We start from the raw sequence: 27,316 nt of genomic DNA, 5'->3' as shown, positions 1-27,316 counted from the left end.
AAGCCCAAAGAAATCCGACCAACAACGTAATCATTTGATTTTCTTTTTTTATTAATTGTTTTCAATAAAGGGACAAAATGGGTTTGTGAACAGGATAATGCAGACAACTGCCAGAAAACACAGACAGTGGTTTCTCCAATAAAACTCGACATAGACCAGAAACAAATACAACAAAAAAAGCAAACATTGTAAATGACCTTTGGTCATTTTAAAGAAAAACAATATTAACAAAAGATGTTTTTTAAAAGAAAAACCAAAAAAATGATCCATTCCATGTCTCTGTTTTGAACAGAGCACTTAAGTAATAATAAATAGTGACTCCCATTGTAAAAGATAAAGTTCAAGTTCAAGTTACAACAACAGCTTTCAGAACAGGAATAGAAAAGGCTGATAACAAAATATTTCGCATTGCCATTTACAAAAAAGTATGAACTCAAGCGGGCTTTTCCATTAGTTCTATTTCATTTTTAAATATGCTTTGCATACAAAGTCATCCCAATCTAAATATAAAGCACCAGAGTATTTGGCAATAAAACAAAACCTGCAAAACATTTATACTTTTTTAACTCATTTATTCGAATGATGTTCATTTCTGTACCTATATTTACTGCATATGACATTTGTTCTCGTTAAGATTCTGGAATGTAGTCAGGTGAGATAGGTGAGACGACAGAAGCACACTACAGAAAAGAACCCAACATCAGCTTGCATTACTGCATACAGAATGGCAGCAGAGAGTCTTTTAAAAAAAAGAACCAAAAAAAGATATGTACAACCACCTGTTTTAGCTAGTGTGGACATACTTAAAAGACTCCTCAGGGAAACCATTAGATGGCCTCCTTTTATACAATGCCACATACTTTATTTTTTTCATTGTTTTTTTTTTGTATTATTATTTATTTTTTTTAAACATACAAATAATTCGTACTATATTATCCTGCCAAATTAAAAAAATATACCGTGGCAGCTTGTTGTTTTTTCCACTACCAAAAAAGGTACATTAATACCTTTTGAGAGAACAAGCAACAGTTAAAAATACAAGCCTCAATATAAATACTATAGTGCCTACACTAGGTGAACATTGAATTCAAATACCATTCTAGAAATACAGAAAAAAGTAGGTCATAAATGTGTTTTAGCATAGGAATTGACCGTGAGTGTGCATTTTCCTATATTTAAGTTCTCTATTATATATTTATATATAATCTTAAACCTTTCCCAATGCAACTTATGTTTGACCTGAAGAGCTGTAAAGAGCCACGCTGGAGGGGGGAAAAGAAAAAAAACCGAGAATCACAGATTCTTTTCTCATTCGATATACATTGTGATCAATTCTTGAACACCACCAAGACAGAGAGAAAAGAGAAACGTCAAACTAAATAGTTTCCCTAAAAAGAATTTAAAAAAAGATTTGCTAATTTAAAACGTTCTTATTTATATTTTTTTTAAAATGACTTTTATACAAAAAATGTTCTTGCAATGAAAGCAGCAAGTTTTAATCGTCCTTTGTTTGAAAGGTCTATGCTTTGATGCTTGAACATTGTATTGAAGTAGTATTGGGCTTTCAGTCTGTATGAGGGTGCAGGACGGGGGCACGGGTTGGCTTTATTATGCTCATCAATGACACTTTAAATTCGTAGGAAGTTTTCCCTCGTGTGACTACCTGTAAACTGGGAAACTTTACCAGTGCACTTTCTGTATACGCAAGCAAATTTAAGTTTCCTCTCGGAGCGAAGGGGCCGACTGTCTATCTGAAGTGCTTTCTAAACCCTAAAAACATGGTTGTCAAAACGGGGAAGATGTTTAACCTAACAATCGTCCCTAACATCTATTAAACAAAGAATCATCAGTACTGATCAATCCCTTTCTCCTGTCTGTCCCGGTCATTCTGGTGTATTTATTTAAGGAGCACAAGTTCAAGTACTCCAGTTACTAAAAGAGAAATTAGTTTTTGAGGATTGATTCTATTCTACACGTGTAAGTAATTCATAGTTAATCATCACTAATAGATGTAATTGGGGAAATTTAGTCATTTTAAGAAACACTGCATGACCTTATTTATTAGGCTACAAGTGGACCAATGCAGTGAACGTTCACACGATCCGATACACGCTAGGCTGCTGTGCTAGTTCAAAAGAAAACATTCACAAACTATGGGAGAGCTTATGATTCTGGATATTTCAAAAACAAAAAAATCTGTACCACTGTGGAGAGTAAACACGGTTGAATCCCACACAATACTGGCTGTACCATGCATAATACAAACAGTACAATAAGAGCGTGTGTGCGTGTGTGCGTGTGTCCTAGGTAGCTAATGATGATTAACTACAAATGAGCTTTTAGCTTTTTGATTATCATCATTTTCATGTAGACAGCGTCACACTCAGGTACTTGATGCAAGAACCTCAAAAGAATCAAAATCAAATCCATTTCCAGTATCTGGCTGAGATTCCGAGCTTAGAGCAAATAAGAACGATGCAGTTTCAAGATCCAAGGCACTCTTTTTTTGTTTGTTTTACCAAATGATAGTACAAATTCTAACCTTGACTTCTTGTTTTTTTTCTTCTTTATTTATAAGAAATTTAAAGGCTGACAAAACTTTATATTCCATAATAGGGGCCAAATCATGTTTTTAACCCTATGTGGACAGAATATCTTTTTTCAAAAGATTAGTTTAAGTGCGATTCTCAGCTTCTCCGACAAGGGTACGGCAATAGCCTGTTGCCCTCCATGTTACAACACAAAACTGTACATGATATGTTTTACAGAATGTATGCAGCATGGTTGCTTTTTCTCTCTTCTCATTTTTTGAATTAAAAAATAAAAAACAGAACAAGAAAACAGCAACACATTTACTCAACAACTAACCAACCAGGGACAATTCTTTTTAAAATAGCCGAAACATATCATGCATGCTGTCTAATTATCGAAAAAGAAAGGAGGAGAAAAAAGAAAACAAAATACACATGTAAATTATTGCACAATAGAAAGGCTCGAAGTTTGCGTCAATGCAATTGTATTGCCCCGATACAGAACATGCATTCAACGGTAAATGAAGAAGGGTGTGCTGGTGGTGCCAAGCACGGTGTCTTAGCCTCCACTGGACTAGCCGAACAGGGAAAAATCTACAAAGGTAGGATCTGAGGAGGTTTGCTGCTAATGTGCCGTCAATCTCCATCGCTACTCAGTTTTAATTTCGTCGTTCAAAACTTGGTCACTGTGCCATTTTTTCATGTGTTTCTCCAGGGTGCTGTACACACTAAAAGGCATATGACAAATTTCACATTTGTAAACGTCCTTTCCCACCTGCCCGTGCGTTTTCATGTGTCGCGTGAGCTTGCTGCTCTGGGCACAGGCGTAGTTGCAGAGATCACACTTGTAGGGCCGCTCCCCCGTGTGACTGCGCCGGTGCACTGTCAGGTTGCTGCAGTTTTTAAAAATTTTGCCACAATATTCGCAAGTATCACTGCGCCTGCCGTCTTTCGAGCTGGGCCGGCCGGGACCGAGGTGCGGTGTGCTTCCCCCGCTGCCCGTCCCGCTGCGGCCCGAGATTCCGCCGTCCAATTCTCCTGGAGGTGTAGAGAAACGCAGGCTGCCGTTTTCTGAGGAGTGCTCTGAAGATGAAGCAAAAGGCGATTGTCTAGAATCCCCAAAATTTAGAAAAGGGTCCTTGAGCTGCCGAGAGGCGGCATAGCCAGCCAGCCACTGAGAATAGACATTCTCATTGTTAGGGATGGTTGGCGTGGGGAGGTCAAAGTCCTTCTCCAGCTTGATTCTCTTGGAAAGAGGGCTAAGGGAGCTGGGGCTGCCCAATAGCAGCTTCTTAGACAGGCCTACAGAGGCCGACTCACTGGGGGATGAGCCCCGACCGTTGACGGCCGAGCCCTCCTGCACTCGGTCTGACTCAAGGGCGGAGTCCTCGTCACACATGTCCCTGTGTGAGTTGCTGTCCGAGTTGAGCACTCCTCGCTTGTGTTGGTGGAAGGCCTCACTGTAGTGCTGCATGCTGGCTGCCAGGCCCATGCCCTGCATTACCTCAGGTAGGGAGCGTGGAATGCCATCTTCGGGCACACCATGCCGCCCCCCATTGTTCTCATGGTGCCTCGTGGCTTCCAAGTTTAAACCGAAATGGAAGTTGTTGCGACTCCTTTCTCTCTCCAGCTCCACCTCTTCCTCTCCTTCCTCCTCCTCCTCTTCCTCCTCTTCTTCCTCCTCCTCCTCTTCTTCCTCTTCCTCCTCTTCCTCTCCATTCTCTGGAATCAGGCGGTCATTCTCGCTTTTGAACTTTGCTACTACTGACTTGAGGGCATTACTGGCACTGCCCACCAGCTCACTGGTCCCTGGTTCTGGAGAACTCGCTGTGGAGAGGCCGTCATCGGACTTGACCGTCGTGGGTGACGATTTGTGCATGTGTGTCTTCATGTGGCGTTTAAGTTTGCTGGCCTGGGTACAGGCATGGTCACACAAGTGGCACTTGTAGGGTTTCTCGCCCGTGTGGCTGCGCCGATGGACAATCAGATTACTCTGGAACTTGAAAGTCTTTCCACAGAATTCGCAGGCCTTGGATTTCAAAGGGGTGCTGGGCTGCTGGGGCACTGGGGTTGGAGTGGACTGGGAGCCTGTGGGGGACTGCATGGAAGGAAGGGGAGGAGTAGACAGAAAGGGTGGCTTGCTTCCCGACTGGAATGGTTGGAGTAGCCGTTGCATGGGGCTGGGCCGGTTAGGTGAGACGGGAGGAGTGGACCCTGCGGTGTTGCCAGCCAGCTCCCTGAGCCTGCGAGAAAAGTCCATTGCTGGGGGGTCCAGGGGCAGAGGGTTGAGGCGCAGCACCCTGTCAAAGGCACTCGAGTGGTGAGTGGCCATTGCCAACTCCTCCGGGCTCAGGTGCTCCATTCGATGGGGATCCAAGTGATGGCGGGGCGGTGGGCTAAAGAGTGGAGGGGTTGGCGGAAAACGTCCCTCCCTGAGAGGGGGACCATCGCGTGCAGAATTGGGAATCCGAAGCAGGTTGAAGGGGCTGCCTTCAGGCAGGTGAATGCCATGTAAGGGTGGCTGGGAGGCATGGTCTGCGCCCATTCCAGATGGGGCCCCAACGCGAGGTGTGAGGGGACTCCCACGCTCACTCTCAAGGTAGATGCGGAAGCCATGCGTGTTCTGAGCATGCTGCAGCAGGAACCAGGCGCTGTTAAATGGCTGCTTACAAGTCGTACAGGTGTAGCTGCTGGGCTCATCTTTGCCTACAGGAGACAACAAAGAGATTGCAATTAGTCCACCCGGTCAGAGACGAAAAATTACAATTATAGCTGTTTGGGCCAGATGGTAAAATATTTCTTTAGTCTGTTCGCGGCTCACAAGTTTAGTAAACAATAGATACAACTGAGAGGCTAAACGCTGACTTTACCCATCACCCCTCTGGCTTTTTCTAAACAGAGAGAGGCACTGATGATTTTAACCTAATAATTAAAGTTCAAATTCCTTCTTTCTAGCTCAGACCCCAGGCTCCAGCATGGCTGCCGGTACATACACTCCGTCCACAATCCCACCTAATGGAAGCATCTCAGCTCCTGAGAACCACAGACCAAAATTCAGTACAGTCCAGCTTTTCAGAAGGCCACAACAAAGTGCAAGTAACTCAGCTAAAGCCTCTCTGGTAAGGATTAGAGGGGTCTCAGAGCACAGAATAAAGGCCGGCCTACAATTGCACAGGCCGGGCACAGCTCGCAGACGTCTCCACGGGCTGTAAAAGCAAACAATACCACCTTCTTAGCTAAGTGCAGTCTTTCATTTATGTACAGAAACAGACAGGCATGAAGCACAATCACAATATGAAAACATTACTGTAGTGGTGCCAATGAAGGGCAGGGGAGGGAGCGGAGAGCAAGAGGAACAGTGTGTTAATGGCTTTGGCATGTCTCAGAGCAGCTCGTGATCCAACGTGGAACAGTGTAAGTGCCTGTTCAAGTCTTTGGGAGGTACCTCGTGGCATATGCTCACCATTTAATATATTATAATTGTGTATTTTTAATGATATTAGGTACATTATGGAATAAAATAGGCACTTTATGACAAAAAAGAGGCTGAAAAAGGATGATAAATTACAGTATGTGTACAGTTCATAATAAGGGTACCTGTTTTGTTTTGTTTTTTTATAATATGACAGTGATTTCAGATCTGCTTCTTATTTTATTTGTAATCTAATTTATTATATGCAGCCTCATTTCTTTTGCAAGTTGATGATAAAACTAATTTTTCTGCCTGTTTTAACACCAGCTAGGCTGTGACAAATTGTGAATGGTTTCTTATATATTTAAACTGATTTTCTAATTAATTAAACAATACATTTTTGATTATTATAAGCAGTTATAAGCAGGCTCCTTTTCAAAGTGTTTAGTCAAGGAGTGGCTTGAGGTCACGCAAAGGAACTGAGCCTTGGCAACTAGTGTAACCCTTAGGCCAATAACTGACAAATATCTGCTTTATTTACTGACATAACACAGAACTGACATTATTAATTTGCATTGAGTAGCATCTCAAAATTAGCAGCAATTAAATTGAACAGTTTATATCCCACTTCCACAGCAATCCACCCTGTTCCCAAAAGTGTACAGTCCAGTAAAAAAAAAAAGCCCTCCACATAACGGGAAAACACATGCCCAACAACAAAGAGGGGAAAATGGACATGGGAGATGGAGTGAATACTCCTTCGAAGCCAGAGGTCTTTAAACTGCTATCATCATCCACTGTTTTCTCCCCATCCCGGGAGAGAGGGCTAGAGAGTGCGGTCGAAAATACAGTAGATGTAGGGGGAGCGAGAGGTGCAGGATGGAGCCGAACAGGCAGCGCTCCCTCTTTCATCTCTTCCTTTGTTTTTCTCCGAGGGGGTTTTTCTGAAGTCTTCAATAGCTCAGCAAAGCATGTAACAAGGCAAACCCGCACCGTGCAAGGAAAGCAGGCCGGAGCCACCAAGGGATTGTGGGATAATCCTGTTAATGCACACAAATGAGGGCGGTTCTGGAAGGCTCGGCGCAGTGGCACACAGCCTCCCTCAGACACTCCCACACCCTTTTGTGTCGTCATCGTTTTCTTCACATTCTGGACGATCTTTTCTGAGAAGAAATGTGCACGCTTATAGCAGGACCCAGGCACCGACGTACAAGACGCATCCGACCCCTGGTAGCTGACTGCACAGGACAGGGATTCACCCTGCACATTGAACCAATCCACTGCACTCACTCTTAAAGGCAATTCAAAGTAAAAAGTCAGATTACTGGAGTGTTTTTGGCATGTGGCTGAAAAGTGAATTGCTGGGGACAACATTTGTGGACATGCCAGACTATATAGACAATAAACAGAGACAATGGTTACAGGTTCCTACGGTCTTAGGAAGCTGTGGGCACTAACAGTACCATGTCACTTTGCTGCCTTGCTTTGAATAATGATGATAAAAATAATATTTGAGATATTCAGCTTGTTGTTTTCTAAGAGGCAAAATAAGTTTAGTTTAACTCAAAATCCATCACTTCCAAATACAATGAATATAACAGCACAACGAGGGAGACGTGGGTGTAAAAGAACCTTGGAAAAATATTCCACATAATGTTACAGTACCTGTGCATTTATGAATGTTGCACACTCACTCCCTGAAACTACTAAAGATGGACATACAAACTAAAACGGGGTCCAGAACTAATCGAGAAACTTGTTTGCACACAGAATTGTCAAATCCAGAGTACTTTCTCCAAACGCAGTATAATTGCTCAGTGTTCAGCTGAAGTGCTATAATTCTGGCTTCAGGTGGCATTAAACTATACCAACATCAGTTGATATGTAATTTTTACTGACCTGGAAGCCCTGGGGAAAGTAAGTGTTTCAATGTATTTCATGTGAAGGACCCTCTGAATATTTCGAGAGAGGGGTGGTGGTGGACGGTGGGAATAACAGAGCAGTACGTCTACATGGTTCTGCCACCCACGACTGCCCCCTGACAATCGAACTAAAGACCAGCAGCTGAAAACTCTGTGCCAAATCAAGACAGCGCACGACTGTATATCGTGGGTTGATGTGAAGGCCAGCTATGGATGGTAAATTATGGATCATTACAATCTGCAGAAATTACAGTTAATTGCTGCCACCTGCGAGGGTTTAACCTTGTATACGTTTTCTATTATCATGCAAAGGCTATTTTACCCAGTTCTGCGCTGCTGAAATTACAATGCCAGGCTCTTGGTATAAGTTGAAGGACAAATTATCACTATTCAGTTTCAATCAGGATTTATTTATTTCGTCTCGAATTGCCTTAGTTAGCAATGTGTAAGTAGTTTTGAAATGAATTAAGCTGTCAGTAATGCGTTACTAAATCGCTAATGTGCATTTTTAGGAAAAATTGTCAGAAGAAAAATCAATCAAACAATTCTAAACTTGTTGTGCAAGTTGCCAGGACCCTGAAAAATGTGGTTTTGGAAATGTTCCAGGTTGGGAATTAATACTAAGCTCTTCTGACTAATCACCTGATCAATATGAGGGATTATTTCTATCATGATTGAGTGAGTTTGTGTGGCATAATGATAAAAGTGCCTAAGGTCTGAGGGTTCGAAATTCCAGGTTGGGCTCACAATACAGAAAGCACAACCTTAATAATGGGGAGGGAGATATCCCATGCCCAGATTAATAGCAGGGCTGCATCAGGAAAGGCATCTGACGTAAAGACTGTGCCAAATCAAATATGTGGGCGAATGATCTGCTCTGGCGACCCCTAACAGGAGAAGCCGAAAGGACTCATTTATTCATTTTTATAATGACTGAAGTGGTCTCCTCCAGGGTGCCAATGGTTTGCTGAATATAAAAAAGATTATCGAACACCAATAACAAATCAGTTGGAAAACTTTCCATCCTTCAAGTACAATTGACTTGAATTGAGACTTGGAGAATCTGTGCCAAGATGGATAAAGGCAGTTCTGGTTGCCCAACATGTTATGGTATTTGTTTCTATACTGTATCACTAGTCTGTATGTAGAAATGTTTGGCACCCCAGTATGATAGCTGTGCTTCCTCTGGCCATGGACTGAGATGGACGGATGGCTGCGGAGTCATGTTTAACAAGGGCTTGCTTCATTTGATTACACATGGCAAGGCTCGGCAGAATGTGTAATCATCTTTTTCACATGACATTTTGAGTATCCAACTAGACAAATAATTGCAGCAATAATTGATAGCTTTGTACAGGCAGCAGCTTTGCCTACTGGCAGAGCGCTCACAGCCACCAGCATGAGGCATGTGGGGACTTCTGCCTGGCATCACATTTTCCAGCTTCTGCTCTACTGACAAAACTGGCACACGCAAACTGTTCTAATGACAGCAGAGAGAGATCGGACAGTCACTCCTGTAGTGTGCAATCAGACGCTGAAGATTTAACAGACAGGAATTAAAAGCAATGGCATGCTAAGCATCTACTCAGGTTTGGTCTCGTTTTAATTCTCAGGAGAGTAAAAATACAGTTCTTTGTATTTATCATTTTCTGTCTTTTTTAAATAAATAGGAATTTAAGCACTGTGCATTCGTTTGAGGAAGGACTGATGGCTTCCCAGCTGCTTTATATGCATGATTGAAAAAGGTGAGAAAAAACAAGAGTGAGGAAAGACAAGGAGACAAACAGAGTAAGCAATTTAGAGAGAAAAAAAGGCTTCCTGTCGTGCTATTTTAGTCTCGCAGAGGCTGCTGGCTCCAGGAGTTTGTTCGGTGTACTGATAATCTGTGGCTTGACACTTTTAAGCATTTATGGGAAGTCACAGAGCGGGCTTGCAGATTCCTAAGTTAATTAAAAAAGCCCTCCAATTTGCAGCTAATGCGGGTCAGCGTGGACAGGCTGGGAGTCCGAGGCAGCTGGTGACACACTCTGGACCGGCCTGCAGGCTCTGGCAGACACGCGTACGCATGCGAGCCCGCACCGTCTGCTGCCAGGTTTAACACGAGGAAATGTCAGAGCCATGTTACAGGGCAGAGCCGGGGCAAAACCACATCCTCAAAGGACTCGCTAATCCATCTACACCTCACACTCGTTTAACGACGCTTAGATAAAGGCATGCTGAAATGCTTTCGACAGAATGAGGGGCAGTGTTACAGTACATTGATGGTTTGGCACAGAGCAACTGGTGCCCACCGAAACAAGAGACTCGGAGGAAGGAAATATGCAATGAGCTACATGCCCTACGTCCCTCAGCAAACCCTGCTCTCCCAGTCCAAAAAATTGTGCTTTCAGAAGCTGCACCACAGTGATAGGTTACAGAGGTCCTCGCCATTTGGTATTATACATAAATCTGGTCATGTGACAGCATTTGCGATATATTTTCTAATGGGTATAAATATTGAATGTATGTCTTTCAGCCACAACAACTAACAGGTGGAATAAATCAACTAAATAAAGGAATTTATGATTCCAACTTTGCAGCATTAGTTTAAGGAAGGCCCTTTCCTGTTCCAGCATGACTGTACCCCTGAGTACAAAGCAAGCTCTATAAAGATATGATTTAAATAAACTCCAGTGTCCTGCACAGAGCCCTGACCTCAGACCCACTAAACAGCTTTGGAATGAACCAGAACATTGCATGAGGCTTTCTTGACCAACAGCAGTGCCCAGCCATGTAAATGACTGAATGGCCACAAATTCCCACAGACATACTTCAATGCCATGTGAGAAGCTTCTCAAAATAGTGGCTGATGTTATAGCTGAAAAGATCACTCAGAGGTCACTGTATTTAAATAGAATTTGTTTTTGAAATGGGATGTCCAACAAGCTCATGGTCAGGTGGCATTTCCTAAGCTGCTTTGCATCTTTCTGAATCAGTCTCAGCTGTCATTTACAGACAGACTCTTTTTGTTTTGTCCTTGATGGTTGTGTTAAGGGCAGCACAGTGGTGCAGTGGGTCACGCTGTCGCCTCACAGCTGTGTGGAGTTTGCATGTTTTCCCTGTGTCTGATTGGGTTCCCTCTAAGGGCTCCAGTTTCATGCAGTCATGCCAGTTGGAGCTTCCAAAATTGTTCTAATTGTGTGTGTGTGTGTGTGCGCGTGTGTGTGTGTGTGTGTGTGTGTGTGTGTGTGTGTTTGTAGGGACGTTGTAATCCTAGTGGTTAAGGTACTGGACCAGTAACCAGAAGATTGTTGGTTTAAGCCCCACCACTGCCAGGTTGCTGCTGTTGAGCCCTTGAACAAGGCCCTTAACCCTCAATTGCTTAGACTGTATACAGTCATAGTAATGAAAGTCACTTTGGATAAAAGGGTCTGCTAAATGCTGAAAATGTAAATGTAATGTAATGTCTGCCCTGCACAGGGTTTTTCCTGCTATTCGCCCAATGAATCAGACCCACTGCGACCCTGACCAGGATGAAGCATTAGTAAAACAGATAATAAATGTTTGTGTTAGGACTGAAGAGAACTGAGTGATAACAGTTATTAAAATATTGAAACAATTCAGTAGGATTAGTGCATGCAGGGGGGAAAGGACAATGTTGTGTATAATTATTATTTTAATGTTATCAGCGACTTTAGCAGTAAACAGTGTCCTAATGTACAAATTTTGCATTTTGTTCTTAGCATGTGCAGAGAAAGTTTATCTGCCAAACAAGTCAATCAATGAAATCAATTAAATGAGGACTAATTCATAATTAAAAACTGTAATAAAAATGTAGAATCGATTTCACAGCTCTCATTATAATGTGTAGGTTTTTACTTCTATAACTGCTGTATTGTGCTAAAAACTAATGATGGAGTGTGTTGGTGGCCAAGGTCTCTGTGAGACTCCAGGGATCCGCCACACTGCCCTATTTTTTAAGTGTGTGCTGTATACGTGCAACGTGTGTGCAACTGCCTCTGAAAATACATGTTCAGGTTAAGTATATTCGTGCACACACAGATCGTGTGTGTGTGTGTGTGTGTGTGTGTCTGACATGCATCAGTATTCTCCGGAGCAGCGTGGCCCGGCCGACCCAGCGCCGCTCTCTCACACTCGGCTCTTTGTCCTGGCCAGACTTTTTGTGGCGTGTCGAGTGACTGACCACAAACAAAGGCCTGTTTGACCAACACTTGTTCGCACACAAGCTGGACAGAGGAAGTGCCGTAAAAAAACGACACAAGTGTCTGAATCACTTCTCTGTTTCCCGTTCTCAATCCAAATATTATGCATTAGAGAAATGCTCTCTGCCAGAGAGTGTACAGTTATATCCAAACAATGGCTTGTAATCTGAATGTTAAGTGTATGCAGGGGACACAGACTGAAATACAGACGGACAGTAAAAAAACACTTGAACTAGATACACGATACATTAAAAATGCTACTGAGCACAATCATGTCTGTAATTCATCTGGACATATTTGATTAAGGTTGGATGTGCACAAAGTCTAGGAATGTCAAAAAAAAGCTCCAATTATCAACCAGCCCATCACATCCTCACAACATTCACACAGAAGCCAAGCTGACATTCTGAAAGCAAGTTGTACAAATGTGTGTGTGTGTGTGATTGTGGCCTGTTTCATATCCTGTGTTTAAGTACAAGGTCTGTTGCGTCTCCTGTATTTAAAATGATTCAACTCTAATCTGATACCAATCCAGCCATTTAGATCAGTATTGGTCCAATAACAATCCACACTACCAGATCACTGGGCGGCACGGTGGATAAGTGGGTAGCACTGTCGCCTCACAGCAAGAAGGTCCTGGGTTTGATCCCCAGGCGGGGCGGTCCGTGTCCTTTCTGTGCGGAGTTTGCATGTACTCCCCGTGTCTGCGTGGGTTTCCTCCGGGAGCTCCGATTTCTTCCCACGGTCCAAAAACATGCAGTCAGGTTAATTGGAGACATTGTATCGCCCTATAGATGCATGGGTGTGTGTGTGTGTGTCTGCCCTGCAATAAACTGGCGCACCGTCCAGGGTGTTACTGTGTGCCTTGCGCCCATTGAAAAGCTAGGATAGGCTCCAGCACCCCCCCCCCCCCCCTCCCGCGACCCTAATTGGATAAGCGGTTAAGACAATGAGTATTAGATCAGTAGGGATGATCGTACAATATACACAAGGTTTTATTTTGAAGTCCAATCAGCTACTTGTTTTTTATTTCATTTTTATCAACCATTTTCTCCTGGTTAGAGTCAGGAAACACTGGACACCAATCCATCACAAAGCTTTGGCCATCCTCTCGCTCAGACCTAGCCAATCATGTCTGTTTAGACGTCCAGCCTGCCGTTAGCACCACTGAGATTTAACCCAATGTCAGCGGTGGTGAGCTAATGCGCCACCCAAGCACCACTTCCCAAAAATATTCTCAGAATAGTTAATTTTGATATTAATATGAATTTATTGAGACATTTTATCACAAAATACCCCTTTAGCCCTTGTTTTCACTGTCGCTGTGCCTATGTGTTTAACCACATTGCCCTCTGGGAGTCAGGACTACTCCAGACACAGGCGTAGCAACGCGACCAGGAGACTGAATGAAGATGGATATATGGGAAGAAAGAAATATTACTATACTATTTTAAAACATTTCCTTTCTCAACCACCTGCAGGTCTGCTGTTTTCTTTTTTATTTTATTATTTATTTATATATGTTTTGGTAATTTCAATTTGTAAAATATTAGTAAAATAGTAAAACACCTGTGTCATATTATTGTTTTATTATTTTTATTTTTGCTATTCTGCAGGAGATAAATCTCACACGTTATATCCCTGCTCTCACTCACAAATGCAATTAGGGACACATGAGATTTCGACACACCTGACTCTCCTTCCTCCTCATTATTACACTGAGGACAGACGTGTCCTCTCCAATCACAACTACACACACTTCAACCGTGCAGGCCTGGCTGATAATTAGCACTGGAACCAACAAACTTATGTATCAAAAATACAAAAATACACACACAGCCCTCTCCCACCAAAGCTGAATCAATGTCTGGTTTTAAATTACTGGTGGATGCTGCCAGATGTGCAGTTTCTGTAATTGTACTTAAATATGATTTAAGTGTTTAACGTAAGCTGGTGCGTTTTTAAGTGACACTATAATTTACAGAGCATGATTGGGAAAAAACACAGGTACCTTGAAATATTAAAAACACTAATGTTTTATGGCTCTGGATGACTACAGACACAATGGGTTATTATAAATGTGATGCACAGAGGGGAACTAATATCCCTTTTTATCCTGGATCCTTTCAAAGTTTCTTCCTTCTGCTATTTTTGGCAGTTTCTCCTTCCTTTGAAGGATTAAAATTCTTATTAGGTTTTAGATTCTTCTTAACCTGCATTAACATTGTACAAGCAATTAAAATTCTAAATAAAATCAAGAAACTGGACATGTGTATAAATGTAAGCGTTTTCAGGGCTATACAATGCATTGTGGTTATGCCTGTTGTGTCAGTGCTGAAGGCATACATTAGATGCGAGTTGTATCTATACCTTTACCTTTTTTTACTTTTGTTTAATGACTAATAAAAGCTGCTTCATACCTGCAGTGGATGTATAATCACTACATAATCAGTTGCCTACAGGACTAAACACTTACTCGTGCTCAGTCTATTAAGACACCGCATAAGCATTCACTCTCACTTAGTCAAGTAAGAAACAAAAAATATTAATAATCAGAGGAAAAAAATAAATAAAGTAAAAGAGAGAGATTTTTCTCCCTCATAAATATCCTTATTAATCACTGCACCAACTACACTGCTCCTCCACATGCTTCAATTAATTAGAACAAGAATCATTTATTCATGTGGAGAGCTCAGCTCAGGGTTCAGCACAAAACCACAAGCTCCACACCTTTAACTATTACTGCATAAAAAGGTAATAAAGTAAGAGCAAATCTAAGCCCTAAAGAGGATGGAAAATGCTTGGCCTTGGCAACCCTAAAGAATTTCAAAGCGAAGACCATTTAAAAATAAAAAAGCTGTAATAATTAGCCTTATGGAATGACTGTTGCTTATAAGACCAACCCTCCTATTTCATCCAAGGTCCACACCATCAACATCAATAATCGGTCCACAATTAATCATGACAACTCATTTAACCGGCTCATCAGGAATTCTTTCTTTCATGAAATGAAAATTCCAGCACCGATACAAAAAAATCAGAACTATGAACGCTGCATGACGACTCAGGCCTGAGCCCTCTGCTATTACTGCTGAAGGTATGAGCGAGTGAAATAGTGAGAGGGCTGGAGGGAATTATTCACAGCACGTTCTGAATAAAATGTATCGCCGCACCACTAAGAGGAAGAAATTGGAGCACAGTGAAGCCAGGGCCCAGGGCATAGCTTCAGACACTGTCAAAACATTTTCGGCTATTTTAATTAGAAGACCAAAGCCAGTTCCGGGGTCTCCATAACATTTGCTTTCACATAATTGCACTTTCATCAGCATATTCACCCTTTTTGTCCTTTCCACATTCAGCTTTGGCAATTTATATTTCCATTATGGCTTTTTTTAAGCTTTTCAATTTGAATATATTTTCTTATAGGCCTTTCAGGGGCAATAGGGATGAGAGGGGGAGAACAGCAAAGGCTTCAGCTTTGTGTAGTTTATATCTCATAAAGCTTTGTGGTGGGGGGTGTTGGCTTGTCTTGAGCTCTACATTTTAATTATGTCGTGCAAGAGTATTCAGTGGCTAGTTTTAGAAAGATGCATTCAAATTTGAAAGACAATGAAGATATTTTGTTTAATTTTGTATAAATAAATGCAAAATCCAATTAAATCTATAAAGTTTTCTTTGGTTTTATGCACTGTTGTCAACAGCCCATCGATATTTAGTACCAAAATTATTATACTAATATGATACTTAGCATCCTAAGAGTAGCCAAGTTGACTTACTGCAAGCAAATGAAAATATTATACGTAATGATGTTTTTCTTAATTTAATCTGATTCAGATCCAATCTGATACTGAACATTTAAGGCCAGTCTCGACCACAGTTGGGTTGTGCATAAGTTCAACTGAATAAAGTTGCAGACAATGCATTAAAGCCGAAATACAAACTGTGTCAAATTTCTTTGAACGTGTTTTGTCTTCCACATAAACATGCAGCATGCAGCAGCAGGAGTGGTGGGTAGAGAATGAGGACTTGCAAGGACTTGTATACCCGGCTTGCCCCAGCAGCTGCCGGCCAGAGGGAATCACTCACCACCTTTACATCAGTGTGTACCATTATTCCCTAAAGCAAACACAGGGTGCTGGCCACACACACTCATTTAGCCTTCCACACACAAACCACTGAAATACTTTCCATCTAACAAAAGATCATTTCTCTCTTTATTTTACCAAACGTACGTGGAAAGAAGACCGTTCAGATCAGTTCTTTCACCTCGCTCCGTCTCCCCTCCCATCCCTCGCTCCTTTATCTGCCTTGCTTCCATGTTCATACCTCCAACGCTCTCCATCTGTCCATCAGAGGCTGTGTACAGGTGTTTGTTTTTCCTGACCCTGGCTATCTTTGGAGCCACGCAGGCTTTCGAGAGGCTTTGACTCTCCCTCAGGGCTCTACAGCAGGGGAAGGGAGGTGAGGGCAAAAGGAGAAGTTCATCCCATAACCAAGAGGCCTCTTTGCACTGCTGTCTCAAGAGGAGAAGCTCTTTGCCAAAGAGACCCCCTCTCCCCCAGCTTTTACGCTCTTCCGCACACACCAAAAAAGCACACCTCTCCACCTCACCATCGCCGAGAGACCTCTCTCTGGCTTTCTGCCGTCCAGAGCTCCAAAAATAAGTGAGAGAGAGATCGAAAAAGTGAGCAAACCAGAGAACAGCAATGGAGAGGACAGGAAAGGAGGGAGGTGAAGAAAATGATCGGGGTTTGAGTCACTGAGAACCTGCTTCTAGGGAAACATCAAGCCGGTTGCAGTCATGCTTTTGGCAACGGCGCTGCTCTGACCTTGCTCTGCCAGATCCGGCGCTCTCTCTACCTCCATCTCCCGCTCACATCTCTGATGAGGAAACCATCTTTAAGTGCTTTTTTTATCCAAGAGAACCAATCGATAAGAGGACATTTTCTAACATGGTTTTATCACATCGACAACAAAAAGGCCTAACTTTAACAACAACAAAAGCCAAGGGTGTGATTCTCTTGACAGTCAAGGGGAAAAAAAGAAATAGAGGATTTTTTTTCATGATAGCTGCCTTGAACTGCCTCCTGGTGCTGCTGACCCCCTCTTCTCTAGGTCTGAAGAGCTGACAGACAGAAAGAAGTGTGGAGGAGAAAAAGGCAAGCAGGGGAGGGCAGGAACGAGCTAGCAAGTGTGCTTGTTTTAAGAAAAGTTAACTCATGGGCAGGCTTCTGATCAAACTCAGATCTACTCCAATATTGGCTGCGCTTAACACAAGTTAACACAAGCTAGCAGTACAACCAGTTTTAACCAAGGATCGATTCTGACACTAAACACGGGCCCATAAAGAACCAGTAGTAGAACAATAACTCGCTGTTTTGGAGATGGAGCAAACAGGCTATTTGAGGCAGGTAATCAACAAACTGTCAATATTAAATGAAGGTGGGATGCCATAACATCACCGCACTGCTAAAACAAAGGCAGGAGGTGAGTTAGAACATCCGAGGGTTTAACCTGCGGAGTGTAAGCGGATGAGATATTTAGCACAAATAACAGCTGTTGAAAAAAATCAATACAGAGCTTTTATTGTCCAGATCAAACCTAAGAGCTTTTTTACTGGTCGAGTTGTAAAGAGGTTTAAGAACATATCTAATGTAGCTAAAGAAACAGGTTCATCCAACACATTATATCTTTAAATATAATGAATGCACGTCAAGGCGGCTAATTTAAAAATAAACAGACAATAACATGCCACTAACTTTAAACGCTTTAAACTGAAAAACCAATATAGAAGCACTTTGTAGTTCTACAATTACTGACTGTAGTCCATCTATTTCTCTAAATACCTTTTTAGCCTGCTTTCACCCTGTTCTTGAATGTTCAGGACCCCCACAGGACCACCACAGAGCAGGTATTATTTAGGTGGTGGATAATTCTCAGCACTGCAGTGACACTGACATGGTGGTGGTGTGTTAGTGTGTGTTGTGCTGATATGAGTGGATCAGACACAGCAGCGCTGCTGTAGTTTTTAAATACCGTGTCCACTCACTGTCCACTCTATTAGACACTCCTACCTAGTTGGTCCACCTTGTAGATGTAAAGTCAGAGACGATCGCTCATCTATTGCTGCTGTTTGGTTGTAGGCAGATGGACTACAGTCTACTAATTGTAGAACTACAAAGTGCTTCTACATGGTAAGTGGAGCTGATAAAATGGACAGTGAGTGTAGAAACAGGAGGTGGTTTTAATGTTATGGCTGATCGGTGTATATGTATTACATGATGGTAATATAGTGTGAGAGGTTACCCCTGAACTTAATCCTGTTAATTTAAATCAAAAACAGGTTGTGAATCACACCTGTAATTGTTAGACCACAAGTTTCATACGAGCTATTACTTCTAAGCAATATAAGACATGATTAGACCCCAAGCAGCATATCAAAATGACTTAAATATAAAACTACATTCACTACACAGAGAGGTCCTCTTTCAGAAGGAGTAAATGGAGAAAAGCTTTACGGTTTTGTCCGCTCTTTAAGTTGACTCTAGGAGACAATGAGCAAGGAGAAAAGACAAGTCCAAACAGATCCAGCTCCATCGCTCTTCCATGCCTCAGGCCCTTCTCAGAAAGCGGGACGAAAGATTTCTTTAAATTATTCAAAGTGGACGGCCACCCATCCACCAAGCCCTGTCCTTAAAGAACATGTTCAAATGAAAGGTCTGTGTGTGTGTGTGTGTGTGTGTGTGTGTGTGTGTGTGTGTGTGTGTGTGTGTGTTAAAAGAGAAAGTAGGGAAAAAGGCAAAGTTTGATCAACAGCAGACGAAAGCCTTTTCGTTTTCCAGTGGAAGGCAGCCCGGGGCCAGTTGTTGAACAGAACACAGAGGCACGGGACTATAGCAGAGCAGTCAATAACGACACAGCCTCTGACATTTACACAAACATGAAGGCCTCGCCACCAGCACCAAATAAACATCCCAAAAACACACAGCTTTCAAAGACAGGCGGCTCTGCACCCTGACTTTCTCATACGGAGGCCAGAGCAGAGAGAAGACAGAGATCACGCAGCGCTTTTTGACAGCTCAGTACGGATAATTCGAACTCAGTTGATTTTTAAAAGTAGGCATGTAAAGAGGTTAAAAGGTGTCGGAGATCCATTAGCTTAACTGTCTGCCCACTTTACTTGCTGTCCTTCATGTCCAGACGAATAAGCTCCTGTCCTAGGTTTAAATTTTGTCTTAGTGAAGGAGGAATAAGCTGGGGCAGCAAGCACAAATAAAAAAAAAAATACAAATTCACACATTAAAAAGTTTTTGGTTGTGTCTGTGTGAATGCGTTTATATGAGTGTGTGTGCTCCAGAGTGAGTACTCCATTAGGGCATTTTGAGAGCGGCCTAATGTGGCTAATGTTCCCATCACAGAGAGTCTAAGTGCTGCACCACACATTCCCCCCATCCACCCACCCAGCGGAGCGCGGCGGTCGCGAGACCTCCAAATGCTTCGCTTTGAGAAGCGGCCAGCGCCTTTTAGCCAGGCCCAAAAGATGGCCGAATGGGAGAGCCCAGCCCAACCACGGACGCCCTCTCCCAAAGCTACGGGTCCACTAATTACCCCCATCTCAACGCCAACAAACAACTTTTAAGACCTATTAGAGGACAGTTGTCCGGGAAGGGGTTTTATAGCCCATTAAAACCGGGATATTAAATAGCTATTCACGTAAATTCAGGCTGCCTCAGATATCGTTTGCACTCCAGCGCTAATAGTGTGTGGGTTAGCACCGCTTAACTGACTCTTTCAAGATGCCATTCTACTTCACAATTAAGGCTCAAGCTTAAACATAAAACGTCCTCCATTTCCGCCAGTTTTCAATGGAATTCATGTCTGAGCACCTTCCCACTCTCGCCTGGTTTTGTCCTACGGTCCGCTTTCCTCTCAAGATACACGTTTGCTATGCGAACGTCTTTGTTATGTTTGGCTCTTGTCTGCTTGTCTCTTAAAAAAAAGCCTGGGAGGCAACGTGGGGGGCATAGGGTGGCAGAGCTGGGTAGGCTGGATGTGTCGGGGCAGGAGCAAAGCTTTGTGTAATGTCAGTCAGGCCCAAAAAAATCCAAATCCCACCCAGCACACACTATCAGTACAACAAACACTCCCCTTTCACTCCTGAAATCTCCCCCAAGTTCATTCCAACATGGATTTACTGACTAAACTGACAACGTCAAGTACACGGAAAAGGAGGACAATCAGACGAACCAAGCTACATTATGCATGTGACATCCATGCACTAAATGCATGAGCAGCGGAGCAGATCAACAGCACCAAGTACAAACAGGACACTGTTATAAGAGCATCGACAGACAGTCCGATTTCATGCCTCGCTTTAGGCACTTGGCTGTGGAGAATCTAAAGCGGGTGCTTCAAGCTCAGGCCTGCAAAACTTCCACTCATCTTTTTTAGCCCGAACTCTCTAGGGCTGTTCCCCGTCTGCCACGTGCACTTTCCCCTTTCTCCTAAAGGCATACGTCTAGTACATCCCATGTTCCATTTATAGTCCGTTTTGAACATCTTTTAAATGTGCAAAATGAGACTGCTGATGTAAAGTCTGATTTTCCAGGTGGCAAACAGTCATTAAAGGCTGTAATCTCATCATTGATTAAAAAAAATGATAATAATAAATGTGAGTGCCAGGATGCAACTCTAAAAAATGAGAATGTACATGTATGAGAATGAGAATCCACTTACAGTAGTACTCCACTAGTGACAAAATGATTCTGAACAGTGAGCACTACCCAGTGGTCACAGAAAGTTTTAAAAGTAATGTAGTGTGAAAAGTGACCAACAGGCAGACTGAAATTGACCAAACTGATCTACAGAAAAAAAAAAAAAACTGGGGCACAGGAAAAGGGTGTGAATGTGATAACAGAGACATAACCAGTGTCCACATGCCCATAAACAATCTGGCCTATGTGTTAATACACTGTGGGAATTATCTTAAAGCTGTGAGATTAAGACAGAGGTGGACAGAGACAAAACTATATATGCCTGCTCCATAAGCATAAGCATTTTTGGACCTAAAAAATCCTTTCTGCACTTATAAGTACCATGGTGAAAAGGGGGGTAAAGAAGAGAGCAGCCAAAGGTCATGATGACATGAAGATTCCCTACCCTGGATGTATGTTATACTGTATATGGCTGCAAAAATCCATCTGCACCTCATCGTTTGATTGCGTGCATGCATGCATGAGTGTGCGAGGACAGAAAACAGGCCTAAATGCTCAAGGAAGAAGCAGTTAATATTGAATTATTACATTTACCATCAATAACAAGACTAAAAGATGGATGCACCATATGAGGTGCAGTGGCAGCTGCTGTTTCCTCCAATTTTTCAGGGCAGAACCTCTCGCCATGTTCACTCCCACTCCTACAAATAATTTAATACAAGAGTTCCATCTATATCACACTGTCATACGTTACTAGCAACAGGTCAGCAAACTGCGACTTCTAGTGTGTCTACCAGTCGAGGTCTGGCTCTCTTTAAACAAAGCATTATCAGTTGTTTTGCCCTCTATTCTCTGCTCACAGGTGCTGGGATCAGAGCACAAGGCCAAGCACAGAGATTTACTGAACTTTACTCATCCGAGAAGGGCAGCGCCAGCTGAACTGCCTCGGTCCAAAGTGCTTGCACAACTGTTGTAAAATGTTAATTAAGACTGTTGTACCTGCAAGCCCTCATAGGCAGCTGAAGTCAATAAATCAGGTTTTAACATGGCAAAGAGCGGGACCTCGGAGCATGTTGGAACGTCACCTACACACCCTGCCAAAAATGTGTCCGTAGCCCTATAGATCAGAGGGCCAGCCAGTAGGGGAGAGGAGGCACCCGGGTTGGTGGGGGAGGGCTACGTTTACTTTTCACCAGGTTCAAGAAGCATATTTCAGATCCTTATCTCAACTACCTAGGTGGAAAACAAATCCAGAACTTACTGTGCTGTGCGTTTTAAGCACCTGGGGAGGAGAATTTAAGATTATTATGGGTAAATGCATAAACCTAGTATAGCAAAAGTTACACTGGAATGATTGTTATTATTAATAAATACACTATATGACAAAAGTATGTGGACACCACTCTTAATTCATGAGTTCAAGTGTTTCTGCCACACATTAACTGTATGAAGAACATTAAAGACCCAGCTTGAAGGCCCTTGTCTTACCATCATAATAGTGCCCAGGGTTTCAGTATGGGATGTCCATGTTCATGGACAGATTTCAGTAAGACAAACTGAAACTGTTAAGGATTAGTAATCTTCATCTTCTACAGAGACTGACATACAAGGGATCATGTAATAATTCAGTTAATTTTGAATGACACTAGCATGAAGGATTGTGACGACCACGAGACACAACAGTTGCATCTTCACAATTCCTGCAACCTACATAACACATACGTGTGTTACCTTTCAGGGCTGCCAACATGGTGTAAGATGACATCCAGCGTATTTATACCTCTCCCTTTTGTTGTGTATATGCTAGCCCCCTGTGCTGCTGCATATATAATCATAGGTGACCCAGATACCGCACCCTGGGGTTTGACAGTGTTGCATCGACAAACAACAGTTATATGAATGCACCTATAAGTAGAGCAACACACTCGGCTCACAGGACTGAAAATATACATTAAGACTGTAGGATAAAGTGAGTTATATATTTAGACCCTTCCGCTTTAGACCAAATTAGGCAAAGCAGATTCTTTAAGATGATAAGATTCAAGCTAGAGCACAAAATTAAGTGCCATCAGTACTTTCATCACAGTAAACGGAGGTGTTTTCCCACCAAAGGCTGGAGCTGGTCAGTAACTGGACTGGCTCACTATCAGACCTTAATCTACCATCCAAATACTCACGCGGCCATAGTGCACAAGCTAAATAAAATTAATACACGTTCATGCACAGCAAAACTGCAGTTCATGCCCGTGATTGATCTGGAGCTTATTTGGGTGGAGGGTATTGTCATTGTGTTTACATTTCCCTTTTTTGAAATATTAGTACCCAAGACCCAGGATTAAAAAAACAAATGGACTGAACCCAGGGTCCAAATACACTCTGGATAGGTAAAATGTAAAGTGGAGCAAGAAAGTATTCAAGCAGGAAACCCAAAGCTAGCAAATAACACTTGAATACCAATGGATATACCATGGGTAAGGCATTGTGTTATAGGCAGGGGTATAAAACAGGCCAGGAAATCCCCTCTCACCTACCGAGTAGCACACACACACACAATAGTACCACACACACACACCTGGCCCTACTGACCATGTCCACTGAAATACACCCTTTTACCTAAAGAGGCACATGGATGAGACACTCAGGGGAGGTGCAGAAAGGAGGTATGAAAACTAACCGGACACAGCAGATTAGAATAGGATCACAAAGCTTGTTGTAAAGGAAGGATTGTCACATCTTCTCTTATCAGCAGGGCGGGGACCACTGCTCATAATCCAGCTACAGAAAGACATGAGGGCAGCAGAACTGACTGCATCTCAGGGTGGTTAGGACAGAGAGGATTTCTCTTAGATTCGCACTCTTAAGAAGCAAGGCGTCAACAAGGCGGAAAGCCACTCGGTGGGCAGCGCTGGCCAGGGCACCTTTTTCAGACGGTACCAGATTACATTCTCAGCAACAGCTGCCTCCTTTGTGCGCCTACAGCCCAGCCAAACTGCGCCTAAAATTTCATTTAATCTGTTGCAAAACCTGAGTGTCCACCACTTAAATGGCAGCTAAAAGCACTGCTCTCAGATGACTGACACTTGCTAATAATAGACCCCTGGCAACAGTGAAGCAGTGGCGGACATTTTGTGTAACCGTAGACGGACGGTGGGTGCCTGGGAAACGGAGGAGTGGACGATCTCAGCTCCTCTCCCAGGCCTGAGCTGCCCGTCTGCCCCTTGGACTGATTAGCCAGCATTAATACCACCACTGTCCCCCTTTCCCTTTCTTTCAGGCTGGTGCAACAATAGCCCAGTGAGCTTTTGTCTGGAGGTCTGGGGGACAAGAAGAAAAAAGACTGAGAAATGCAGGGGGTGATGTTTTTGGTGTAGGAAAAGGCAACAGCAAATGATGCTATACTGTCCAGGTGGTGTAAAATATACCAATTTCAACTGACGCCTTGTACATCTGAGAAGGCTTTGGAGGATCCAGACACAAGGCAGCATTTTGATCCAGTATACACCAGGGTTGAGCCAAGGGGAGCAGACAAGGCTACAGGAGGGAGGGAAGGAGGGTCACGGAGAAGCAAAAAGGGGTTATGGGAGTGAGGGAGGTTCAGTGAGAAGCAGAAAGAGGTTATGGGGGAAGGGAGGTTGAGGTCAGAGGGGGTACTGGAGGGAGGGGAGACAGGTTGAGCAGCTTTTGCAGTATGGTGTCATTACACAAGGTCTCAACACGCCCAGCGTGGGAATCTGAGACAGGACCCGGACAGTCTAGCGCTGCGCCTCGAGCGAGAGAGACGAGCACAGGAACTGCCGTGTGTTTCAGTGCTGAAGGGCCTGCAGACACGAATGCACTCACACACACATTTTCTGTTTCACCCTCTGTGTCACCAACAATCAGAGGCAGATATTTATAGAGATAAGGAAACTCCCAGTGACTGAAAAATAAATACCCATGCTGAGAAAAACCTGAGGAAACAAGCGAAGAGGTTACAGCTCAGTGGTTGCACACTGGCTTTTCACTCTCTGTTTTGATTTTCACTACCTGTTTTCTGCTTTCCGCTGCTCAGTTGGTTGAACCAGCCGTGTCTGGAATGGGCACGTCTGGCAGGAAAACCTCCCACCAACAAGGTTTCGGAGACAAATGAGGGAAACCAGTACTGAATGAAAGAGCATCCACACCTCCACACCAAAGAGGTCCATGGACGTTTAATGACACACTTCTGGCAGTAAGACAAGCATGTCTTGCACTTTCTCATACGCTATCCAGCCAAATGTATGTGGACACCTGACTATGAGCTTGTTGATCATCTCAGTTTAAAAACATCAGTGTTACTAATTCAAAACTACACCACAGCTAAAAGTACAGACATGGGTATTCTTAACGTCTTTATACAACTTATTACACACCATGATATCAATTAAACAAAGAGCACTTATGCTTATATTATGCTTTATTATTACCCCAAAACCCTTATTCCCCCACACTGTAGCCCTCAGTTTGGTAACACTGGCCAGGCTCAGGGTCTGGTATATACAACAAAGCAAAATGAACTGTTGTGGCAGGGCTGTAAAGTGTACAGTGAGCAGGGTATCGGGTTAAGCAAATTAACCTCCCTCATCCAAACCCATGTCGCTGGCTTTGGGCTCACCAGCAACACTCTCTGGGCCACTACATGACACAAGAGGAATCACAAGCTTAATACTGGTAGGCTGCCTCTCCAACTTGGCAGATTGTGGTCGTTGGGGGGTGAAGAACATGACAGAAACAGGATTTAGCGCGCGCCATGCGGATGCTAATGAGATGCGGCCTGGCCGGATTTATTTGCATTAGACGGCACAGGCTACTCAGCCAGCTATAAATTTGTTGTGCTTTATTGGCCTTGTGGCATGTATACATCAGAGATAATTTGGTTAAGGCTGTTAGGTCTATTACACAATGAATTCCTTCAGAGAGGGAAGAGCGAACAGCATCGAGGGGTGTTATTAGCAGTTATGCAATATGGAGCATGAATAACGATTTACGTGCAATCCCGACTTAGAGCAGCTAAGATGTCCACTTACATAATGAATACAGGATGAAGCTCATAAACGCTAAACCGTTTGGGCAAAGATACAGCCATTTAGTGGCCGGGAGGATTCTCGTATTCCCACACATACACACTCGGAGAGAAATCAATGATGAATTGTGTTAACCCTGAGAATCCATATTTTTGACTGGGCTCGAACTGGACGACTGTGTGGTGGCACAGATCGTCTGAGCTGTCTGTGGGCACTGGTGTTCACACTTGCGTGTGTATGTGTGTAAGATAAATGAGGTCAGACCTCTCTGAAGGCAGCTGAATGTTTAGCAAGTCCTGCTGGACAAACTTTCCCAACTCAATACAAAGTCAACATCCTTGTTCTCTTTTTCTGTCTTTACTTTATCCAACACCATTATGTGTACCAAGCGGCGGCTGGACTTAATATCAAAGATTAAACCTTTGTATTGGGGATAAATAAAACACAGGAACAAAAGACAAGGAAGAAGCACCAGTCAATCCTTTAGACTCCGGGGCAGATAAAGTCACTAGAGAATCGAGTCCTCCTCTGCTAACACAGCTCACACCAAACTGACTGGTCAAGCAGAAAGGTTTGTCTGTGTTTGCAAACAGGGGTATTTTATGTTACAAATGGCCAAGAGAGCAAGGGGAAAAAACAGGCAAGAGTGCAAAGAAGAAGCTCAGAGCAAGTGAAACCCCAGTGGTCATCATGAATCAGCCATGTGCAACAACTGAACAGCATCCTGTGCAGATGTGTGTCTGTGTGTGTGTGTGTGTGTGTGTGTGTGTGTGTGTGTGTGTGTGTGTGTGTTCATGCTTCATCCAAATACAGATACAGTAGGCCCGATGGGACCCTACACCTGCTTCAACTGCTTTTTTTTTACAACTGAGTTAGCCATGAAGTCAACAGTAAAGGTTACTGTTAAAAACAGAGGCCAGAGTGTTGTTTTTATACACACTGTCATAATAAAAATACATTTAGATATGTGCAAACATGTTTTGATCAGACGTTAATAAGGCTTCTTGACCTGGGTGAAACATCTTTTCAAGGTAGTAGAAAAAGCAGCTAATATGATAATACTCAAAAGATCACATCATATATTGTATAGACTAGATCAAGGCGAACCATGGCAGTCCAAAAACATTCATTCATTCATGTTCTTATCCGCTTATCCGATCAGGGTCGCGGGGGGGTTGCTGGAGCCTATCCCAGCTTTTCAGTGGGCGCAAGGCACACAGTAACACCCTGGGACGCCAGTCCATCGCAGGGCAGACACACACACACACACACACACATTCACCTATAGGGCAATTCAGTGTCTCCAATTAACCTTGACTGCATGTTTTTGGACTGTGGGAGGAAACCGGAGCTCCCGGAGGAAACCCACGCAGACACGGGGATAACATGCAAACTCCGCACAGAAAGGACCCAGACCGCCCTGCCTGGGGATCGCCTAGTCCAAAAACAGACCAATTTAAAACAAATAGATCAAAATCAGGATTTACATGATC

The 27,316-nt window shown here is 43.1% G+C and overlaps 1 protein-coding gene across 1 annotated transcript in view; it reads right to left on the bottom strand.

Moving 5' to 3' along the window:
* Positions 1 to 2,998: 2,998 nt before the first annotated feature.
* Positions 2,999 to 27,316, bottom strand: part of bcl11aa (BCL11 transcription factor A a) — a 46,045-nt gene continuing 21,727 nt past the window's right edge. Inside the window, exon 3 of the mRNA XM_062994791.1 lies at positions 2,999 to 5,237. Within this exon, the coding sequence (XP_062850861.1) occupies positions 3,181 to 5,237 (2,057 nt within the window). The 3' untranslated portion in view covers positions 2,999 to 3,180. The remainder of the gene's footprint in view (positions 5,238 to 27,316) is intronic.

Source organism: Trichomycterus rosablanca, chromosome 5 (genome assembly GCF_030014385.1).
Source record: "Trichomycterus rosablanca isolate fTriRos1 chromosome 5, fTriRos1.hap1, whole genome shotgun sequence".
NCBI lineage: Eukaryota > Metazoa > Chordata > Actinopteri > Siluriformes > Trichomycteridae > Trichomycterus > Trichomycterus rosablanca.
The sequence above is the reverse complement of the archived record's forward strand: the minus strand, read 5'-3'. Positions and strand labels throughout refer to the sequence as shown.